Here is a 19,730-nt window from a genome sequence, read left to right on the forward strand (position 1 = left end):
GTTCTAAAACCCTGCTCAGGCACACTCAGTTGACCGACTGCCAAACCTGAACAGAACGTGAAGTCCTTCTATGTAAAAATCCACTTTCAGTAACCCTGAATATTTTCAATGGCATGCTTTAGTGTGGGAGTTGCTTTTCTGTTAACATTTTTGCAATACATTCTTTAAAAAAAAACCCACATAAATAACAGTCAAAATTTCTATCATTTTCTATAAATCATTTTGAGATCTCCTGATAGAACTAGATCTACTTTCTGTTCTACACCGTCTCCATAGACCACTCCAGGGAGACATAGTCAGTTCTTAGGGAAAACTGCAGATGGTGACAGCAGCCACAAAATTAAAAGATGCCTGCTTCTTGGGAGGAAAGTGATGACAAACCTAGACACCATCTTAAAAAGCAGAGACATCACCTTGCCAACAAAGGTCTGCATAATCAAAGCTATGGGTTTTTCAGTAGGGATGTATGGAAGTGAGAGCTGGACCATAAAGAAGGCTGACTGCTGAAGAATTGATGCTTTTGAATTGTGGTGCTGGAGGAGACTCTTGAGAGTCCCCTGGACTGCAAGGAGAACAAACCTATCCATTTTGAAGGAAATTAACCCTGAGTGCTCACCTGAAGCCATCTCATGAGAAGAGAAGACTCCCTGTAAAAGACCTGATGTTGGGAAAGTGTGTAGGAAAGAGTAGAAGGAGACTAGAGAGGACAAGATGGTTGGACAGTGTCATCGAAGCGACCAACATGAATTTGACCCAACTCCAGGAGCAGTGGAAGACAGGAGGGCCTGGCGTGCTCTGGTCCATGGGGTCACAAAGAGTTGGACACGAATTAACAACTAAACAACAACAAAAGGGAAAACTATCCAGGAACTTTACCAGACATGGATTGAAGATGGATATTGCAGGCACACATCATAAAAAAAGCTCAGTTTACCTCCATGAATTACATGCCTCTGATTGTTACTAGAACCAGGAAGCTGCTGTGGACCTAACACATTTGGAAGCTCTACTTCTCTACTAGAACTGGGCCATTCCTCCCCTGCCTATCAATATTCTCTCACCTGAATTTGCCAGATGGCAGTGTCACCGTATTGCTGTTGTTAACAGAATTTGGAGATTTTCCTGTTCTGGAGTACTGCTGGCTGAATAGTCCAGCCAAGATGGCCAATGACCATCTTGGACTGGATATTCTGGGAATCTTTACAAAGTTATTAGATACAGTATGATTTAAATAGAGCACTAAAATGACAGTATTGTTCATAATAATGAAAGCGACAAAATAATAATCTCCCCATTCACATGGCAGAGAAACTGGAGCTCAAAAAAAGTCATGTTTCTAAGCTCTTCAATGCTGATATCCCCTCAGGGCTTTGGAGCAGTACACGAGGGCAGGAAGGCAACTTGGAGGTGTGTACACACCACACACATACATGCGTGCAGACACATGCGCGTGTGCACGCACAAAAAAAAACTGGATATAGCTTCAGTTTTGCTTGTGAAGAATGGGTATTTTGAAGTGTTTAATGGTCTAGTAGTGGGATGGGGGGGACTTGTGATGGATTAAAAATGCAAACTACCACCCCTGGAGTCATCTGGGAGCAATTGTTCACTTCTTTTGCTTGGCCAAGGAATGGCCATACTCCAGGAATGGGCCAGGGCCCATAAAAACAGCCTAGTGGGTATTTTAATAAAAAGCTGCCCCCCCCCCCAAAAACATGTGCATTAAAGTACTGCAGGAAGATAAAAATGCTGGACAGCTCCCAAAACCTCAATCCAGGCCACCGCACCTCTACTGCTGCCTGCTTGCCAGACTTCTAAAGAAACAGTAAACCTGTATAGGAGAGACAAACCAGATGGATGTCAGAGGGCACCAGCTAGATGGCCTTTTGCTGTGCTGCGGTCCTTGAAGCTGGCCTTGACTTCCTGGCTGATAAGCAGCCTGTGCTGCAGCAGTTGCATTGTGTCACCAAATTCTCCTAGCTTTATGCACTGTGGAGTGCAGTGATCATCAAGCATCTCTGTTGTTTTAAATCTCTGCCTTCTCACAGAGAAAGGAGGAGCTACCAACCAATCATTTCTCCCTGAATTCTAAGCAAACCGTATTAAAATGTCACATTTCTCACAGACCTATTCTTGTACTCACATCACTGCTTTAATCTTTCACCTTTCTTATCAGGTGGCACAGGATAGGATGCTGTAGGAGGGCAGGCAGGCAGGTATAAGTGTGGTTATTTGAGCAGAAGGCGGAAGCGCAACAGGCGGTAGCTGTTGTTTCAAGTGGCATGAAGTCTCTACAGAAGATACAGATTTGACAGAGCTCTGGGCAGGAAGCGAGGCCATCACAAAGGAGTCTGTGGCGGTGCTGATGTCACTGTCTGCCTTAGTGGTGAGAAATGACATGACAGCAGGAATAGGAAAGGAAATGGACTCAAACAAGTGAGGTTAAATACCCCAGCATTTATCAAGTGGCATCGCGGCGTACTTTCTTAGAAATCGATGCCGTGCTTGGCTGTTCGACAGTCACCAGCTTACGAGGTACGTAAGATGATTGAAAAACTTAACAGTATGCGGGGAGAAGATACACAGTTCCTTTCTTCTTACTTTAGGCCCTTTCCATAAGAAACAGTTAGTGGAACACTTCCTGCAATGGGCTAGGCCACTTCCATCTGTCCCATGCAAGGGCCACTTCTAATATTACTTTCAAAAGCTGCTCTTTGATGCCACAAACCTTCAGTGGTAGGGCATGCAGTAGCAGAACTTGGGTTGATTCTCCCTTCAGTACCAGCTTTTTGATATGCATCCTCCTGGACAATAAGCTGCAAGAGAAATATAAATATCTATTAGTGTAAAACAACATAAAGACAACTGATCAGTCTCCAACTCTTGCCTGAATACAAAGGGCTTTGTCCATCATCAGAAAACAACAGTGGAGGCTAGCCTTGTCTGGAGAGAAAGGGGGTTTTACAGCCTGGGAGCAGCCACTATCTTGGTTCCTTCCGATATGTGCCTGTGAGGATAGCTGTACTGAAAGAAGGCATTTCCCCAAAGATTGCAGAGCCAAGGAAGGTTTTCAGAGGGAATTCTGGCTCTTTGGACAGCTATCTTGGGTCCAAGCTGCAGAAGAGTTTATTGGTCATAAGCAGCACTCTAAAATTGTGCCCAGAAACAGTGAAGCTGCTGTAGTAAGAGAGTGACATGTCCCCTGTCACTGGTCTAGTCAACAATATGATGGTAACGTTTTTGCATGATCAATATTGCCAAACACTTTTTGAAGGCAGTCTCACACAGGGCAAATCATAGTTGTCTATATGGAGTCTAACAAAGCCATGCGTTATTGCGTTACATTTATTCTCACCCAAAGAAAGGAATATCTCTTGAGCATGGAATAGACACTTCAGAGAATGCCCCCATCCTTCAGCATTGCCCTCTGTTGTTTTAATTGTGCCTTTGGGATGCATGAAGGTCCTGCTAACCTTGGACCACAGCGCAGGACGCCCCAGACTAGCAGAGCTCAGACCAAGCTACAGCAAGCCTCTTCTTCTGCTCCAGAGCCCTCACTGTCTCCGGTCGGTCGTGTGTTAGATACACTAAACAGTTGCAAGGCAATGCCGTGAGTCACAGCTGAGATATTCTTTTCCTCCCGACGCTGTATTGCTGGCAGTTTAACCACAGGGCAGCCTATGTCAACAGGTGCAGTACAGTTAGCCACTGTAAGCAGCCAACTCACCTCCTGCTCTTAGCATTTTTAGTGATGTTTTCTTCTTTTCTTTTGTTTCTTTTCTTTTCTTTTTTTTTTTTGAAGTTTGAGTTGCCTTTACCATTCTGGGAAGGCAAGGTTATAAATATCTTGCAGACAAAACATTTAGCCATTGGGCATTCTGTTTCTAATTGATAGTAGCTGTGCAGATGGCAAACTAATCTATAAACAAGTTGTTTTGAGCTGCAGGGAGGGGAGAGGATTATGGAAAGATAGCAACAGATCATATACTCCGAGAAACATCTTTAGTCTTATTAATAATGTAGATCAGCAGCACTCATGATGAAAGTCTCTTTGGTTACCCTCCAAAATAGAGTCTGATAATGCAGATAGCAAGATTGGGTCCCATGAACAAAATGAGGAGCAGGTCTTTTGTAATGTTAATGACTTTTAGTGACCCATTCAAAACCAAACCCCTTAAAATACTTTGTAGAGATACTTCAACACAACATAATATTCCTGAGGAAATTTGTCTCTTTCTTGGCTATAGTAAGGATTTCAGCTAAGGTTAGAAAATTTGGGAAGACTGAGTGATGGTGATGGTATGTTCCTTAACTTTGCAACTTTGAGGCATGTTGGACGACAATATCCATTATTCCAAGCTACCATGACCACCTATGGGAACTGTAATCCAAGCCTTCCAAAGGTAGCCAGATTAGGAAAGCCTCTTTACTGAAGCAGGAGAATGGCCTCAGGACTAAGAGCAGAGCCATGGATGCCTCCTGAGGTCAGGAAACAGTGGCAGTTCATTGTCGGGTTGATGATAATGTTTGCTCCCCAGATCCTACTTGTTGGACTTGCAAGCTGGGAGGTCCTGTTGACAGGGAGTGACATCAGATGTCCTGAAGAAGATACAGGCATTCCAGGCTTTTCTTTTCTCAGAGCCTACCCATCAAGACATGTTGTTACCCCAAAGAAAGGATAAGATGTTGCCTCCCCCAATCACAGAAGTGAAGTAGATTGGGGGTTGGTGTTTGCTTTATCACTGATGAAGTACCAGCATCTCCCTTCACACCTGAGGGACATACGCCAGGGAGCCAAGAAACAAACTGCTCTGTCCCTCAACCGGAGGAGGAAGGCCTACTTTCTGCCCCCTCTTCACTACCCAGAATCTGCCACCCCAGGTAACCGCCTCACTCTGCCTGATGGTAGGGCTGGTCCTGTGGCCCACTTCCAAGATGTCATTTGCTTTCAGTAATACAGTGAGAGGGGCTGAGGCAACTGGCCCTGAGGCTTCTGTAGAATGCCATGTGCTGCTGGAAGGGGAAAAATGTAAGATGACTTTGATTCCACACAACTCACCCATTTCCGTGGTCTTCCCCTGGGCTTTTTTTCAGCCATGGTGTGCACCTGTAATAAAGAAGAAACAAATCACCAGCAGCACAATCTCCCCATTGGGCAGCACCCTGTCTTTCCAACCAAAGCCCTAAACATCAGATCTTCTTGGTGGGTAGAAGCTAGTGGTTCATGAAGAAAAGCCAATTTATTGGGGAGAGGTGTGTGTGTGTATGTGTGGGGGAGAGGTGGCAAATGATGTGGCCAGTAAAATAATGTTACAAGTTACATAACTAGGGTAATACCCTGTTTCCCCGAAAATAAGACCTAACCTGAAAATAAGTCCTGGTATGATTTTTCAGGATGCTTGTAATATAAGCCCTACCCCAAAATTAAGCCCCAGTTAAGTGAAACCCCACCCTCCACCACTGTGCAGCAACCAGAAGAAGATGACATGACTATTTGAATAAATGTAGATTGTTGTACATAATTTTTTTAAAAAAAATTCTGTGAAAATAAGACCTAATGCATTCTTTGCAGCAAAAAATAATACATAAGCTCCTGTCTTGTTTTCAGTGAAACTCAATAAGTAGATATATTTCAGGGTACTGAGTACACAACAAGGTTATTTTTTTCAAAAAGAATGAACTTACTTTAATGGTGTAATGAGCATCATATAGTTACTTTCATTAGTTACTTTAAAAGGAATTTTAAGGCATTTTAGAGGCATTTGGCAGGAATTTTTATGCCACTGTTCTATTAATCCTAAAAACTCCCCACTCCAAAATAACATAAAATAATGAAAAAGTAATTAGCAACAGAAAAAGTAACATAAGTGCTTTGTTCAACACTGCAACATAACAACAACGGGGTTCCTTTCAAACACTGCAACAAACGAGAAGAATGAATTTATTCTGAAAAGTAACATTCTGAGAATCCAAAGAGGCACTGGGGCAATCCCAAAAATGTACTGCTAACAAGGTAATTAAAGTGGAGAAGAATGGGACTGAGGAAAGAATGAGCGTGAGGGAAAGGAGGACTGGCTGCAGGTTCAAGGGTGCCATGGGGAAAATGTTCTCTGGCCAACCTCCTCCCCCCTCAGTGACTTCAGTAATGAATCATTTCATTATTCTAGGGTTCTATGATCTGTCTGTAATGGCAGTGCTCCAGGCAGCAAAAGATGTCTATGTCTATCCACTGAAAAAGCCAGAAAAATGTGAAGCATGAAGCAGCTGGGTCAGTGTAAAAGAGGGAAAGAAGGCCGGATCCACCTGTGTAGCATTGCTTAGAGTGACTGCTAAAGACAAGGAGGACTGGGTGGGTGGTAGTGGGAGTCAAACAAGGCCTTCAGGCTCAGGGGCTGTGGCAGCTCTCAAATGCTGACACTGGTCTGAGGAAATGGGTTGGGATGACATAGACATGGTGTAGGAAGCTTATGTGAGCCTTCCGACAGGTGCGGAAAGGTACCAGCCAGAGAATGGCTTTATTCATTAGGATCTCCCAAAGGACATACTGTAGATGAAGAGCAGCCCTTGGAAGGGGATGAGACCGCATTAATAGACCAAAGGGAACAACACCTGAACCTAGCGTTAAATGACCCAGGTGAGAATTGTAGTAAGCATGTTAGTAAGTAAGCAGGATCCATATGGGTGCACCCAGAAAGACAAGGGCCATGAGTGTGATAAAGAACCATCTTTGACATGAAAAATCAGAGGACTCCAACTTGGCATCATGGAACAAATGTGAGGAATAAGGGAAAATAAGAGAGAAGAGGAAGACCATGAACCAGAATGTAGAGGGAGTCTTGCCCAAACCAGGACTGAAGCTTGGGATGTCAGAGGAGGGTATGAATGATGATAGCAGAGAATGAGGAACTGAACAGCTGGACAACAAAAGCAGCAGGGAGGCAAAGAGTTTGATGGCTAGGTGGGTTACCTGTAAGCAGCAATAGAGCTTGGTGATTAGAGGCATGAACCGAAAGGCCAGGCTTCCATGACAAAGCACTCACTCTCAATGGAGAGAGCCCCGGGTTCAATCCATGGCATCTTCAGGTAGGGCTAGAGAGGCTCTTGGCCAAACCCTGGGGAGCTGCTACCAGTCAGGGTACATAACATGAGGCCAGTGATTTGACAGACTGTCCCTAGGATGTATGGCATTTGATCACTTTGAAAGCTTTAAATAGAGCTAGACAGGAGAAGAAGCCAAAGGGTCTAAGGAGACCTTCTCCCCACTTCTGTTTCTCCTTCTCCAGGAAGTAATGAGCTGCCTGAGATCCTTCCGCCACCAGCAGACATTGGTTCATTAGGGCAAATGAAACACCGCCCTATCACCGGCTCAGGATACTCCCGGCTATCCTCCTCCTGCCTTCTTCTCTGTGTTCATGTGAGTGCATGCTAGCCTGCTTCTTGTGTGTGTGTGTGTGTGTGTGTGTGTGTGTGTGTGTGTGTGTGTGTGTGTGTGTGTGTGTGTGTGAGAGAGAGAGAGAGAGAGAGAGAGAGTGAGTGAGTGAGTGAGACAGACAGACAGACAGACAGACAGACAGACAGACAGACAGACAGACAGACAGACAGACAGACAGGGAGAGTTGACCGGTGTGTGCCTGAGTGTATGAATACTTACTATTATCTGAGCTCTGCCAATCATTCCTGGCTCTGCTTATAAGTTGGCTGCTGAGCCTTCCACCCCACCAATCCCAATGGGCACCAGCTTCCCCTGCCTGCCACTCATTCACTCACCATCTGTCCACTACCAGTATTCAACTTCTTGCTTCCTTTTGGCCTTCCACGTGGTTTCTTCGGTGGCAATGGCCCAGCAGGATCCTGGTTGGACAAAGTAAGAGAATTTACTCCTACAGCACAAAGAAAAGGTGCTAGAAAGGTAGGATTTAGAATAGAATACAATGAAGAAACATCAGAAAAGAAAAGGAAACAAATTCAGCCAGTGCAGGCAAGAAGTTAAGTAATCCAATTGCTGCAACCTCAGTGTGTCTTGAGAACAAACTCTTCACTAAAGAATAAATAACAAAATACTGAAATTTAAGCTTCAAAATTGGTTGGTAAGTCTTAGAATGATAGCTGACTGATTTCTTACAGTGGTATTTGTTCAAATACAGATCAAGTTTTGTCTTATTTGTATGTACATCAGGTTTTAAGAAAAAGAACACTTTTCCAAAATTAAAAAAGGCAGGCCAGATTTTTCATTCAGGGGAAGAAAAGTAATTGTTTCCAGTTAAGAAGCAGCACTTTTTAAAGTGAGCATGACGAGAACGAGTGCACATGCATGCGCGCATGCACACATACACACACACACAATCAGAAGCAAATTAATGTGGAAGAGTTCTGAAGCAAATATTCATGAGTACCAGAAATGTGGCCAATTTTATATTTTCTCCAAGCAGACTTTAAAAGAAATATATATTGAATCCGCATTTTAATGGTGCATTTTAAAAAATAGTTCAAAATTCAGGTGCTTCAGAGCACTTGCCATCTCTGAATTTAGCAAGCTTAAAATAACAAAATCACATAAAGCAGCCACCTGTCAAATATATGTGACAATTATGTGTCAATTTCAAGATACTGATATTAAATACTGCTGGGGTTAAACCGTCAAACATTGTTAAATAAAGTGGAATTTCCAAGTTATCTTCTGGGAATCCCAAGTTCTTTGGAATTTTATCAAGAGTTCTCAAAGAGAAGAACATTTTCTCCATCACTACTGATTTTCCACTGCATTGCATAGCTGCGGAGGGAGGAGGGCGATGCTATGGAAATGCTAGGACCCGCACAAAATACTAGGATATTTAGGGCAAAAGGTACAATAGTGTTTCCAACCCCACCCACCCACCTGAAAAAGGGAACCAGGCTGGTAAATGGATCTTACTTCAACAGTAGTGATGGGTCAGTAGCCTCCATCATCACCTGTGGGATGGAAGTGGGTGAGTTTATGAAGAAGTGGAGAAGTCAGCCCCATCTTCCAAAAGAAGGGAAAGGCCCATTGCCCCCTCCATGCCACCCAGTTGCCTCCTCCATGCCACCCAACATTTACTGCCTGAGGGGAACCCCTCAGTCAGCCTCATGGTGGAGCTGGCATTGCCATTTTCCATGCCCAATGTGCGGTAATGAAGCCCAACACTGCTCCCCACGAAGTGTGTATAACACTCTTAAAAACATGCCCACAGAATGCTTTGCCGTTTGTGCCCTGCAGATGTTCTTGGACAGATTTTGTTGGAAGGGTCTGGCAATCCCTGCCTCCATTATCCATACTGTCAAGTATCAAATGATCCCTGAACTTCAGTGGCCAAATACTGCAGAGAATCAACTCACAGATACCATATGTTGAAATTAAACATCACTGTCCAGCCTAGTTGTCAAATAATGGGAGAATATTTGAATAAATCAAAGCAGCATCAAGAGAATATTAACATTTGCCAGGAAGGAAAGAAGGCAGGAAAGCATCACGGCAGATTCATTATTATAATACAAAGTTTATTAAATAATGGAGATAGATTTCAGTTTCTTCTCCTAAAAGGTGTAGGCTAACATGGGCCTTTCTGGCGCGTATACTTCATCACAGGAACACCTGTCAGTGATGTCCACCAAATGCACCCTAAGTGAACTCCAGGAAATATGGGTATACTTGGGGGTTAGGATATAGCTTGATCCATTGGCTGCACAATGCCTAGTGCCCAATGACATTTTTTTGGCCCTGTGGGCCCAGGTGTCTTCAAGGAGGTGCTGAAAGGACAAACAACACAGATATTTGTTGCACAGCAAGTGGGTTATAAAGCATATGAGTAATGTGGCATTTTGAGCAGTGGAGAGAGGTGTCTGCAGAATAGAATGGGGCCATGTTTCACACCCAGGGAAAGTTATTATTGGACAGGTGGGTGTCTATGTGTTCACTTTTTATGTAATTGAGTAATTCCTTTATTACAGTCAACATATCAGATAACAGATATATGTGTACATGTGTGAATATATATGTTTATATTACCTACATTTTACTGTAAATGACTTAATGGATTTAAGTGGTACATGACTATTCTAAAAAGAGATTTGAGGCAAGATTTTGTCTGTTCACACACACACAAAGAGGAGTGGAAACATCCTGCTTTCTAAAGCACATTGTGTGTGTGTGTGTGTGTGTGTGTGTGTGTGTGTGTGTGTGTGTGTGTGTGTGTGTGTGTGTGTGTGTGTGTGTGTGTGTGTGTGTGTACGTACTCCAGATTCATCAAAATCTTCAATATACTTGTAATTAAAGAAGTTATTTGCTTGACGTAATTCTGTCTCTGCGCAACCATCCGACTGCTGACAACAGGATGTCTATGTAAACAGCACTTTGACTGGTTGTAACTGGTGTCATTTCAAAAGCCCCTCACCACCCTTTTTTCCCCATCTCACTTCTCCCCCCACCTCATCTTCCCTCCATGTAGTCAGTACATATAAATCTGTTAACTATTGTCCTCTAAGCGGTCAAGGAAGTGAATGGTAATCCACAGACACTCACACATAACATAAATCTGTTAGTATTTTAGGTGTTACAACTCCTATGTTTTGATTTTTGTTACACATCTTTCTCTCTAGACTCTTCCTTTCTCCTCTCGTTCTTCAGACTTGGACCACCATTATAAGGGAAAGGAACTTATTTGGAATATCTTAGCTACTGGCTCAGTATTAAAAGCCACTTCACTACCATGCAAGATTTCCTCAGGTGTTTCAGACTTAATGTCGTTTTAGGAACTCATGATAAATTAAAATGACCCCCAGTCTTCTTTGGAGTTGGAAAACATGCTTCTAGTGCCCCTTGGCACCAGTGCTGACTTTCCCAGTTTATTTTAGGCCAAAATGATCAATGCTAGAGCAGGCAAATAAGTTTCTGCCATGTCTTTCCCAGGTACAGGCACATACGTTGCATGCATGTGCATAAGCGTGCACACAGACACAGGACATAGATACATACATAATTTGGGCCCCCTAAATTAAATGTAACCAGAATTACTCATGCAGTTCAAAGTTTCAGTCTTAGTCATTCAACACCACCCTGGTTATGACCAAAGAATGGCCATGAGTGGCCTATAAATTTTAAGGTGGCGAAAAGGCACAGCTACTAAGGATGCAGACATTTACCTGTGGCTGCTTTCTAGGCCGCCCTCGCTTTCTTTTCGGCAGCTCAGTCGGAAGGGCTGGTCCTTGGCCCACTGACTTTCCGGAATTAATCATGGTACTTCACCAGTTCTCCAACGGCTTTTCTTTCTGCTGTATTCTAAAGCAATAGATGAGAGAGAATGAGAGATTCAGAGGGCCAGGCAGGCAGATTGTCTCTTTCCTCCCTCTCCTTCATACTTCTTGTATTAGCAATAGGTACTTTTTGCCACCGAGCTCTACCAGGTGAAAGCAGCAGGCCATCACATCTGCGGCACATTCAAGCCTTTGGGGGCTTTCAGCATCTCCACTAAATCTCATCCAGCCACCCCACTTTTCCCTCTCGTCTTTAACTATTCTTTATAAATACTCTTCGAGTGCACTAGCCTTCTCCGACTGTGGCCATAGTGGCTAGGAGAGGATGACATATAAGGTGCAACACAGAGGAATGGCACGGGGGGAGGAAAGACCGGCATCTGAGAAGGTAATGTGAAATCCAAAGGAACTCATGGCAGAAGGGGATTATCTTGTGCATGTGTCCTTGGCAACCCTGTGTGAGAACTTCCAGAAGATGGGTGCTGTGGGGGGTTCAGTGAGAGAAGCAAGACACAAACCAACATTAGGCAACTCACTGGGATTTGTGCAGAAGAACTTGGACATTTGTTGCACTCGGAGATAGTTGCCATAACTCCTACAGCAACACACTGTTCTCCACCCCCCCACACCTTTTAAGTAAGGGGCCGCTTCCTACAGTGTTGAAGGGACAGGAACACTAGGCAATGGTGCCGTGTCTGCCATTCCTTAATGGTCTTCCTCCTCAATCTTTTTCTGCATAAAGAATGCCTTAAGAACTCCAGCAGCTTCCTAGCAAAGACAATTGCCTGGTTTCTACCATACACTAGACACCCACCTGTTAAATGGAGTAAAGAGGGAGGGGGAAGGCAGGAGTGAGCTTACCTGCCGAGAACGTGGGTCCCTCCACTTGCTGCACCCCAGCACACCCAGGCATCTGAGGCTAGAGAGGGAGGGAAGGAAGAAAAGAGAGATTGAGTGAGTCACCCTCTTCCTGCCTTGGGGAGGTGGGGGGGAGAAAGCTCGTTTTGAAAGCGACACATGTTCATCTCAGGAGCTTCGCAAGTTGTGGTGCCCATCTGCACTCCACTCCAAATAGTGACACGGAAAGCAGATTGAGCCTTGGTCTAGCTCTGATCTTGTGATGGCAGTCGCGAGCTGCAGCATCAAGTGAAACTAGTTAAAGTTCACTTTTTAACTCAGCTGGGATCTCGTAACAGACTAACAGAAAGGCAAAAGAAAAAGCCCCAACCACCAACCCGACCAGAGACAGACGTTTGTTCCCGTGTTCAGTACTAATACAGTCAGTTTCGTTAGAGGACAGACACCACAATATGAATAGACAGGGCAGTGTTTTCACACATGAGCCCAGCATCCAAGAGAGGACTGGTTCTCATTTCTTGAAAGTTTCCTCTTATTTGAAAAAAAAATGAAAGATCTTCTAGGTATAAGATGATGCATAGTGATTCTGAGCCCACATGCAAAATTTTAGGGGCTTTTGCCTTACGTCTGAATTGACAGTGACACACAGGGACTCAAAACTTTTCTAAATTACAGTCCAGCAGGCTAGTAGGGGTTAAGCTTAGGGCAGGCTCTCAAGGTAGATGTCTCAGCACCTTGTTGGCCACTGTCATGAACAACAGGAAGCATGGGAGATCCTTCTCTTTTTCCACTAGAGTCCCCATTCCACCAGGAACGTAGTAATCTCCGATTTTTGTCCCAGTGGCCCAGCCTTGTCTGCTCTGACTGCCAGGAGCATTCCAGGATCTCGAACTGAGATCTTTCCCACCTCAGCTCTTTCCTGCTCACTTAACTGGCAATGCCAGGAATTGAGCCTAGAACCTTCTGCATGCAAACCATAGGCTCTACCACTGAGCTATGGTAGGACATCCCTAAGAGTGACATCCAGCCAGCTATGTATACCACAGGGTATTGTACTAGACATACAGCCTTCCTTTTTGCTGTTGTTGTCTTCTAGAAAGGAAAGGGAATGGAAGCAGCTTGAAGCCTTTGTATCTGGGAACTGTGAAGACTGAAAGGACTCAATAAGTACTACATTCCCTGAAACAGCTGCTGTTATCACATTCCAAAGTGTGAAGATGCAATGTTATTGGACTGCAGCTCCCACCGTCCCTCACCATTGGCTGGGCAAGTCAGGGTTGATGGCAGAAGATGTCCTACAACAGCTGGGGGATCCTGTGGTCTACATCCTTGCTCTGAAGGAATAGATGTTTTTTTTTTTTGGGCAATGGGATGTCATCAGGAACTATTTTGCATTTTACCTGCTATTTCTGCAAGATATTAGATCATTTCAAAGGTAGCAGAGATGGGAGTGGTGATCTCTTTCTTATGATTCATTCTGCCCTCTTGTTTTCTCATCAACATGCACAGTCTTTTCTTTACGTGCATGAAAATTCACATCATTTTTAAACATTATCTCTGTCCACAAGAATACCATTTTGTATGCTTTTTCACACTGAATTTTGCATGCATTTTAATAATACACTGCACACTTTAATACAAATTTTAGTTATTTTATTTTTGTGGAGAGAACCGCACTGCAATACTTGGAGGAGTGCTCAAACAGAAAAAAAAAACTGCATCCCAATCTACATTTCATTATAGAAAGTTGGATTCAAGTCAGTTCACTTACAAATGCAGATAGCATCCCCCACCCTACCTCAAGATAGCACACTGATCCCATAATTGAATTTAATTGAATTAAATTGTATGTAGGAGGCATCAGTTTCTACCCATAGCCTTTCCACAGCTTGGAAAGTCCTTTGCTCAATATTTTGAGTGAGCTGATGTCATCAGATTAGACAGTAGTGTGTAAGATTGGCCAGTTTCATGAATCCACACCTAGCAGCTTCACATATGGACCCAGCATTCCAGAATTTCCTCCCATAGAGATGTCCTTGTGAATTCCCAAATATCTCCTTTATCAGATGTGAAGAAATTGTATGGACCTATGGCTTATAGTATACAAGCATGATTGTCTTGCTTTTTGTGTAGCAAAAACATCACACAACACCACCTGCTTGCCATTCCTATGTCCATTGATATTGATTGACTCTTTTGCAGCTTAAGGGCCCAAACAGACCAGCTTCACCCTAAGAGATGAAATCAGTCCTCCTTGTAGAGCTCCCTGGTCCTAGCTACAGAGAAGATGTATATGACCTACTGCCAGACCATGCTTGGTTCTTCAAATACACCCAAAGGATAAAGATCTGCTCCATGGAACTGGGCCACTGATTAGGCACCCAGATAGGAGGAGTGGAAATAAATCTTGCATTAGTACTACTAGCACAGAAACACCTTCAGCGTTGGAGGGGGGGAATAGTTTAAGTTGGCACAGCCAGCAGTGGTGGGAAGGCTACTCAAGACAAGCAAAGACAGGCTTGTCTTGTCAGGCTCAGGGTGATCTCTATTTCATTCCCCAGCAACAATAACTGAACACACACGCACACGTAGCTCCCTGTGGCCTGACATAGCGCTAGGCTTTCCATTCTGTGCAGCTGGTACTGGAAACAATGACAGCTTCCTGATTTCACTCACACCGAATGATCTATGGCTCCCACACCGCAATTCATAGAAGAGAATGCTTTTTTTTTAACTTATTGCTCCCTGAACCTGCATAGATAAGGAATGTAAGGAAGGCTTCTCCAGAGCACAGAAAGGCAGGTGCAGAAGCTAGATTAGCTAGGGCATGTATGAATACATTCATCTGGAGAGGTTAGCAAGGAAAATAAAATGGAGGGGGAGGTTGCACAAACCGAGTTGTCCCAAAGATGGGGAAAGAAGACCTCACAGGGTATCTTTCATTCTCCTTCCTTATTTCACTTTTTATTGACCCAATTGGGGGGAGTAAACAGGAATCTCACATCAGCATCCACCACAATACAGAAATCTTCACTTGGACGTACACAACACTGTTATGAGAGCACCAGGATTTTTTTTGGCACTTGAGGAAAAATCCCACAGTAATAAAAATAATGTGTGTGCCAGGATGCTGCTCCAAAATAACTCGATCTCAGTTTTCTTCATGAAAAGGAATATTAATTAAAGGGAAATTACACATGGCCTGTTGTTTTTTCATTCATAAAATCCAAGGAAGAAATGTAATGTTTCGAAAAACAGAAAAAAGATTGAAATCACTTACTGGAGCCAGCATCTACAGGTTAATTACTGTATTTACTAGCTCCTAGCTGTTTAAGGTGCATGGACACCATGCTTAAGGTCTATGTTTTTTTTAAATAATTCATATGGATCTATTGGAGCCTAGATTATATTCTATGGATAATACTGTATTTTTATGTGGTACATAGGTTTAGGTATCTTGCTGTGGAACCAGAGTTTGAGAGTTTGATTTCCCGTTGTGCCTCCTGTGAGTAGAACCAGCCTGTATAGTCTTTGGAAAACTTCACAGTCCAAGGATCTCCCAAGAAGAAGGAAATAGTTAACCACTTCTGAGTATTCGTTACTTAGAAAACCCTGAAAAGGATCACAATAAGTCAGAATTGATTAGAGGGAACAATAAGATAAGAAATCAACCATTCTTCATTTCAAAAGGAAAAAAAATCCAAGCTATCTAATGAACAAATGAAGTTGATTTTTAACACATCACTATTACTTCTTAGAGAGATATGAAGGAATAGGGGAGAACTTTGTTTCAGTTTATCTCATAAGAATTTTCCAAAATTTATGTAAGAGCTTCAGAGCTGGGCAGGAAAATCAAATGTAGAAGAAACATGGACTCAGATTCATCCAAACAAGTGCAGTTCTCTGGGTGCTTAACTCTGAGACGTCTGGATTCAAGTCCTTGCATAATGAACCATGTTAGTGCTTAATTAGGTTCATCATCTTTGTTCTCTAAAAGTTTCCTCCTCATCAATGGTGGGCAGGCACAACATGGTCTTCCTCATGCTAGAAATAGTGATACCTCTTGAATTGTGCAGTATAGATGGGTGAAAATTGCATTTCAATTTGCTTTTGAAGAATTTTCAAAAAAAATTTGATAATAGCATTTTCAGGAAACATTTTCAGGATTTTCAGTTAGTGGAATGCAGGTGAAAGGGACATGGACCGGTTTTCCCATTCTTAGTGAGACAACAACATAAAAGTCTCCCATGTCTTTAACAGCTTTGCAGAAGAAAGATCAAGCAGGTTGCTTAAATCCCCCTTTCCACAAGAATATCAAAGGGGCAGAAATCAGATGCAGAACAGGATGCCTGATGGTTCATTCTGCCCCTTTAATAGTCCTGTGGAATAGGGGATTTAAGCAACCTGCTTTGTCCTTCCTTTGCATCTGATTATCCTGTTCTTTCTCTTCATTATCTTGATGAGTACTTGTGCACACAGATAACATGAACAAGCAAGACCACAATGATTCTAGTATCGGAATGGGCCTAAGAGGGACCATTAGTAAAATGCAGTTTCTGGTTGCAAGTAGAGGAGGCTCACTGAATCAATTGGATTTACACAAACATTCACCTACAATTTAGCAATTGATACAATGAGTCTACTCTAGTTAGCACCAGAAACTGCATGGGAACAGATCCTGCCCCCCCTCTGTATGACTACCTTTCAAGTACAGTATTTGAAAGTGCTATCATATCTCCCCTTTTGTCAAAGCTAAACACGGCCAGTTCTTTCATTCTTTCCTCATAAGGCTCCCCCACCCCCCCAGTCTCCTGATCATCCTTTTTGCCCTCTTCTGAACCTGTTCTAGTTTGTCTGAATCCTCCTTAATGTGCAGTGTCCAAAACTTGACACAATATTTTAGGTGAGATCTAACCAGTGCTCAATAGAGGGCAACTTGTACTTCACATCATTGAAAAACTATACTTTTGTTAATGCAGCCTATTTTTTTCCTACATGGAGGTTATCTCATTTGTAGAATGATACAGTATGTTGAGGTGATGCAAAATCAGTGGGCTAAGATCATTGATGCCTGCTGTCCTAGTTTGAATTGAGATGATCAGGAAAAGAGGAAGACAGATTTATTTGATCTCAGTATTTTCTATAATGATAATCAGGATTGTTGTTACGTGCCATCAAGTCAGAACTGTGTTATAGCAACCCTATTAGGGCTTTCAAGGTAAGTGAGATATTTAAGGAGTGGTTTTGTCCATTCCACTCCTCCAGTGAGTTTTCACTGCTGAGTGGGGATTCTAACCCTAGTCTCCAGAGTCCTATTCCATCACTCTATCCAATATACTGCACTGGGTATTCTAATGGGCATATCAAACCTTAAATGGCAGTATCCTCAGGGGTTAACCCATTGGAAGGAAACTGAGGCCAAATAAAGGTAAGCTTTCTAAACTTTGTGATATAATGCGGAAAGTAAGCAATGTATGATAATTTTACTGTAGTAAATAGGATAAAGATATGGCTTGAAAAAATTCACAGAGCTTTTGAAAAGTACTATAATTGGAATATGAGTGTCTTCATACTGTATATCATTTATCATCTTTTTTTGTACATTATGTGCTGGAATTTAACATGATAGTGATCAAAATATCTACAGTATTTTGATGCCAGCTTTTCTGGTATAGGCATAATAAAGATTTAATGCAGTGTTGTTAATGCCTACATGTTTTCTGGGAACAAAACCCTGTAAAATGTTTGGAAATAAGATAACAGGGATTTTAGTCTCAATATATCCCCAAAATAACTCTCAGATATTTTGATGAGCTGGTTGCAAAGCAGGAAGGGAAAATATTATTTTTCATTTAATTACAACAACAAGATACCAAATAAGTTAGTCTTGGAAGGAGAAGATGCTATCTCTCACAACATGGCAAAATGAATGCTGAAGCATAATTATTTGTTCAGTGTGAGCTCATTATGTTTGTTGCAGCAAAGATAGTGAACAGGGCAATCCTATAGATATAGAGAAGGGCTTAAGGGGCCACTTCTGACCCCTGCCAGTTTTGCAATGGTGAGGATCAGAGAGAAAAAAAGTTAAAATTTTGGACCACAACTATCAGAAAATTGCTTGCCAGCATAGCCACTGGTTCCATTTGCTGTGGTATTGTGGCAGCTGTAGTTCAATAATAATAATAATAATAATAATAATAATAATAATAATAATAATAATAATAATAATAATAATAATAATAATAATAATAATAATAATAATAATAATAATAATAATAATAATAATAATAATAATAATTTGTTTCCCTTTCATTAGTCAGGGTGTAAGGTAGAAGTGAGTGCCCCCTTTCCATTTTATTTTGTTCTGCCCCAGGTTTTCCTTCCCAGCCCCAATGGAAGTGAAAGACTAATGCATGCAAAAGAAAAATAACGATGCTTGCTGAGGGCTGGTGGTGTTTCTTTTTCATTCCTTGTGCAGACTTCTCTCTTTATTTACAGTGGTGCCTTGCTAGACAGTTACACCGCATGACAGTTTTTTCGCTAGACATTGACTTTTTGCTATCGCTATAGCGATTTGCAAAACAGTGATTCCTATGGGGGAATTTTGCTGGACAATGTTTGGTCCCTGCTTCGCAAAACAATTTTCGCTAGACAATTTTGACAGCTTCCTCCGCGCTCGCAAAACAGGTGTTTTCGGGACCTAAGCTTTGCAAGACAGTGATTTAAACAGCTGATCGGCGGTTCGCAAAGCAGCTTTCCTATGGCCGATCTTTGCTAGACAACGACAATTCTTCCCCATTGGAACGCATTAAACAGGTTTCAACACACACACACACACACACACAATGGGGAAATTGTCGCTAGACAATGATTTCGCTAAACAGCGATTTCAGTGGAATGGATTATCATCATCTAGCGAGGCACCACTGTACATGTATGTACACATTGGTGGAACAAGAGGCCTTGGGAGCCTGGTGATCCAAAATCTTACTGAAGCTCATCTTGCACCCCCTTATTTCTCTCCCTCAACAACGTTGGAAACCCATAACACCCATAACACCACAAGAGTTTTCCACAACTGCAACAAAGACTAGGCCTCCTCCAGGATCAGCCCTTTTCTTCCTTTCCTGTGAAGAAGGCGATCCACAACACCCAGCAGCCCCTCAGCCGTCGTTCTGTGTGCTTAGGATGATATCTCCAAGTGCGTTCAAATTTAGATGTGCTTCAGAAGGTGGTGATGACATAATTGAACCGAATTAAACTAGGGAGACATAATATATATAAAATGTGCAGGTGTTCATCTCTTATTTTCTATGTTATATATATATATTTTAAAAATAGCATGATTACTTAAAAAAGAAAAAAGAATGATTCAGAATGGAAGCACTTGTTGCTCTCTTTAGAACAGGGCTTGCCAATTGGGGGTCCTCTAGGGGTTTTGTGACCATGAATTTCATGATCCCTCATCATTGGTTTTGATGGCCAGGGCTGATAGGAGTGGTAGGCAGGTGGAAAATATCTCAAGAGTGCCCACCCTTACTCTTCAGCAAGAATATGGGGCTGGATTAGTCTCAGATCCCTTTCAGCCCTGCATGGCTTGATTC

The 19,730-nt window shown here is 42.5% G+C and overlaps 1 protein-coding gene across 5 annotated transcripts in view; it reads right to left on the reverse strand.

The window, feature by feature from the left end:
• LOC144586749 (uncharacterized) overlaps positions 1-17,972 on the reverse strand; it is a 35,277-nt gene extending 17,305 nt beyond the window's left edge. Inside the window, exons 1-6 of one of the 5 annotated variants that reach the window (XR_013541762.1) lie at positions 12,130-17,972; positions 11,158-11,293; positions 7,768-7,851; positions 5,060-5,107; positions 2,729-2,816; positions 2,144-2,379 (exon numbers count right to left, since the gene is read on the reverse strand). Coding sequence is in view for 4 of the 5 variants with exons in the window: in XM_078385486.1 (XP_078241612.1) it covers positions 2,173-2,375; positions 2,729-2,816; positions 5,060-5,107; positions 7,768-7,851; positions 11,158-11,250 (516 nt within the window). In the remaining variant the exon portion in view is untranslated. The remainder of the gene's footprint in view (positions 1-2,143; positions 2,380-2,728; positions 2,817-5,059; positions 5,108-7,767; positions 7,852-11,157; positions 11,294-12,129) is intronic. The other 4 variants (XM_078385489.1, XM_078385487.1, XM_078385486.1 and 1 more) reach the window with 4 other exon arrangements.
• Positions 17,973-19,730: the final 1,758 nt, after the last annotated feature.

Source organism: Pogona vitticeps, chromosome 2 (genome assembly GCF_051106095.1).
Source record: "Pogona vitticeps strain Pit_001003342236 chromosome 2, PviZW2.1, whole genome shotgun sequence".
Lineage (NCBI taxonomy): Eukaryota > Metazoa > Chordata > Lepidosauria > Squamata > Agamidae > Pogona > Pogona vitticeps.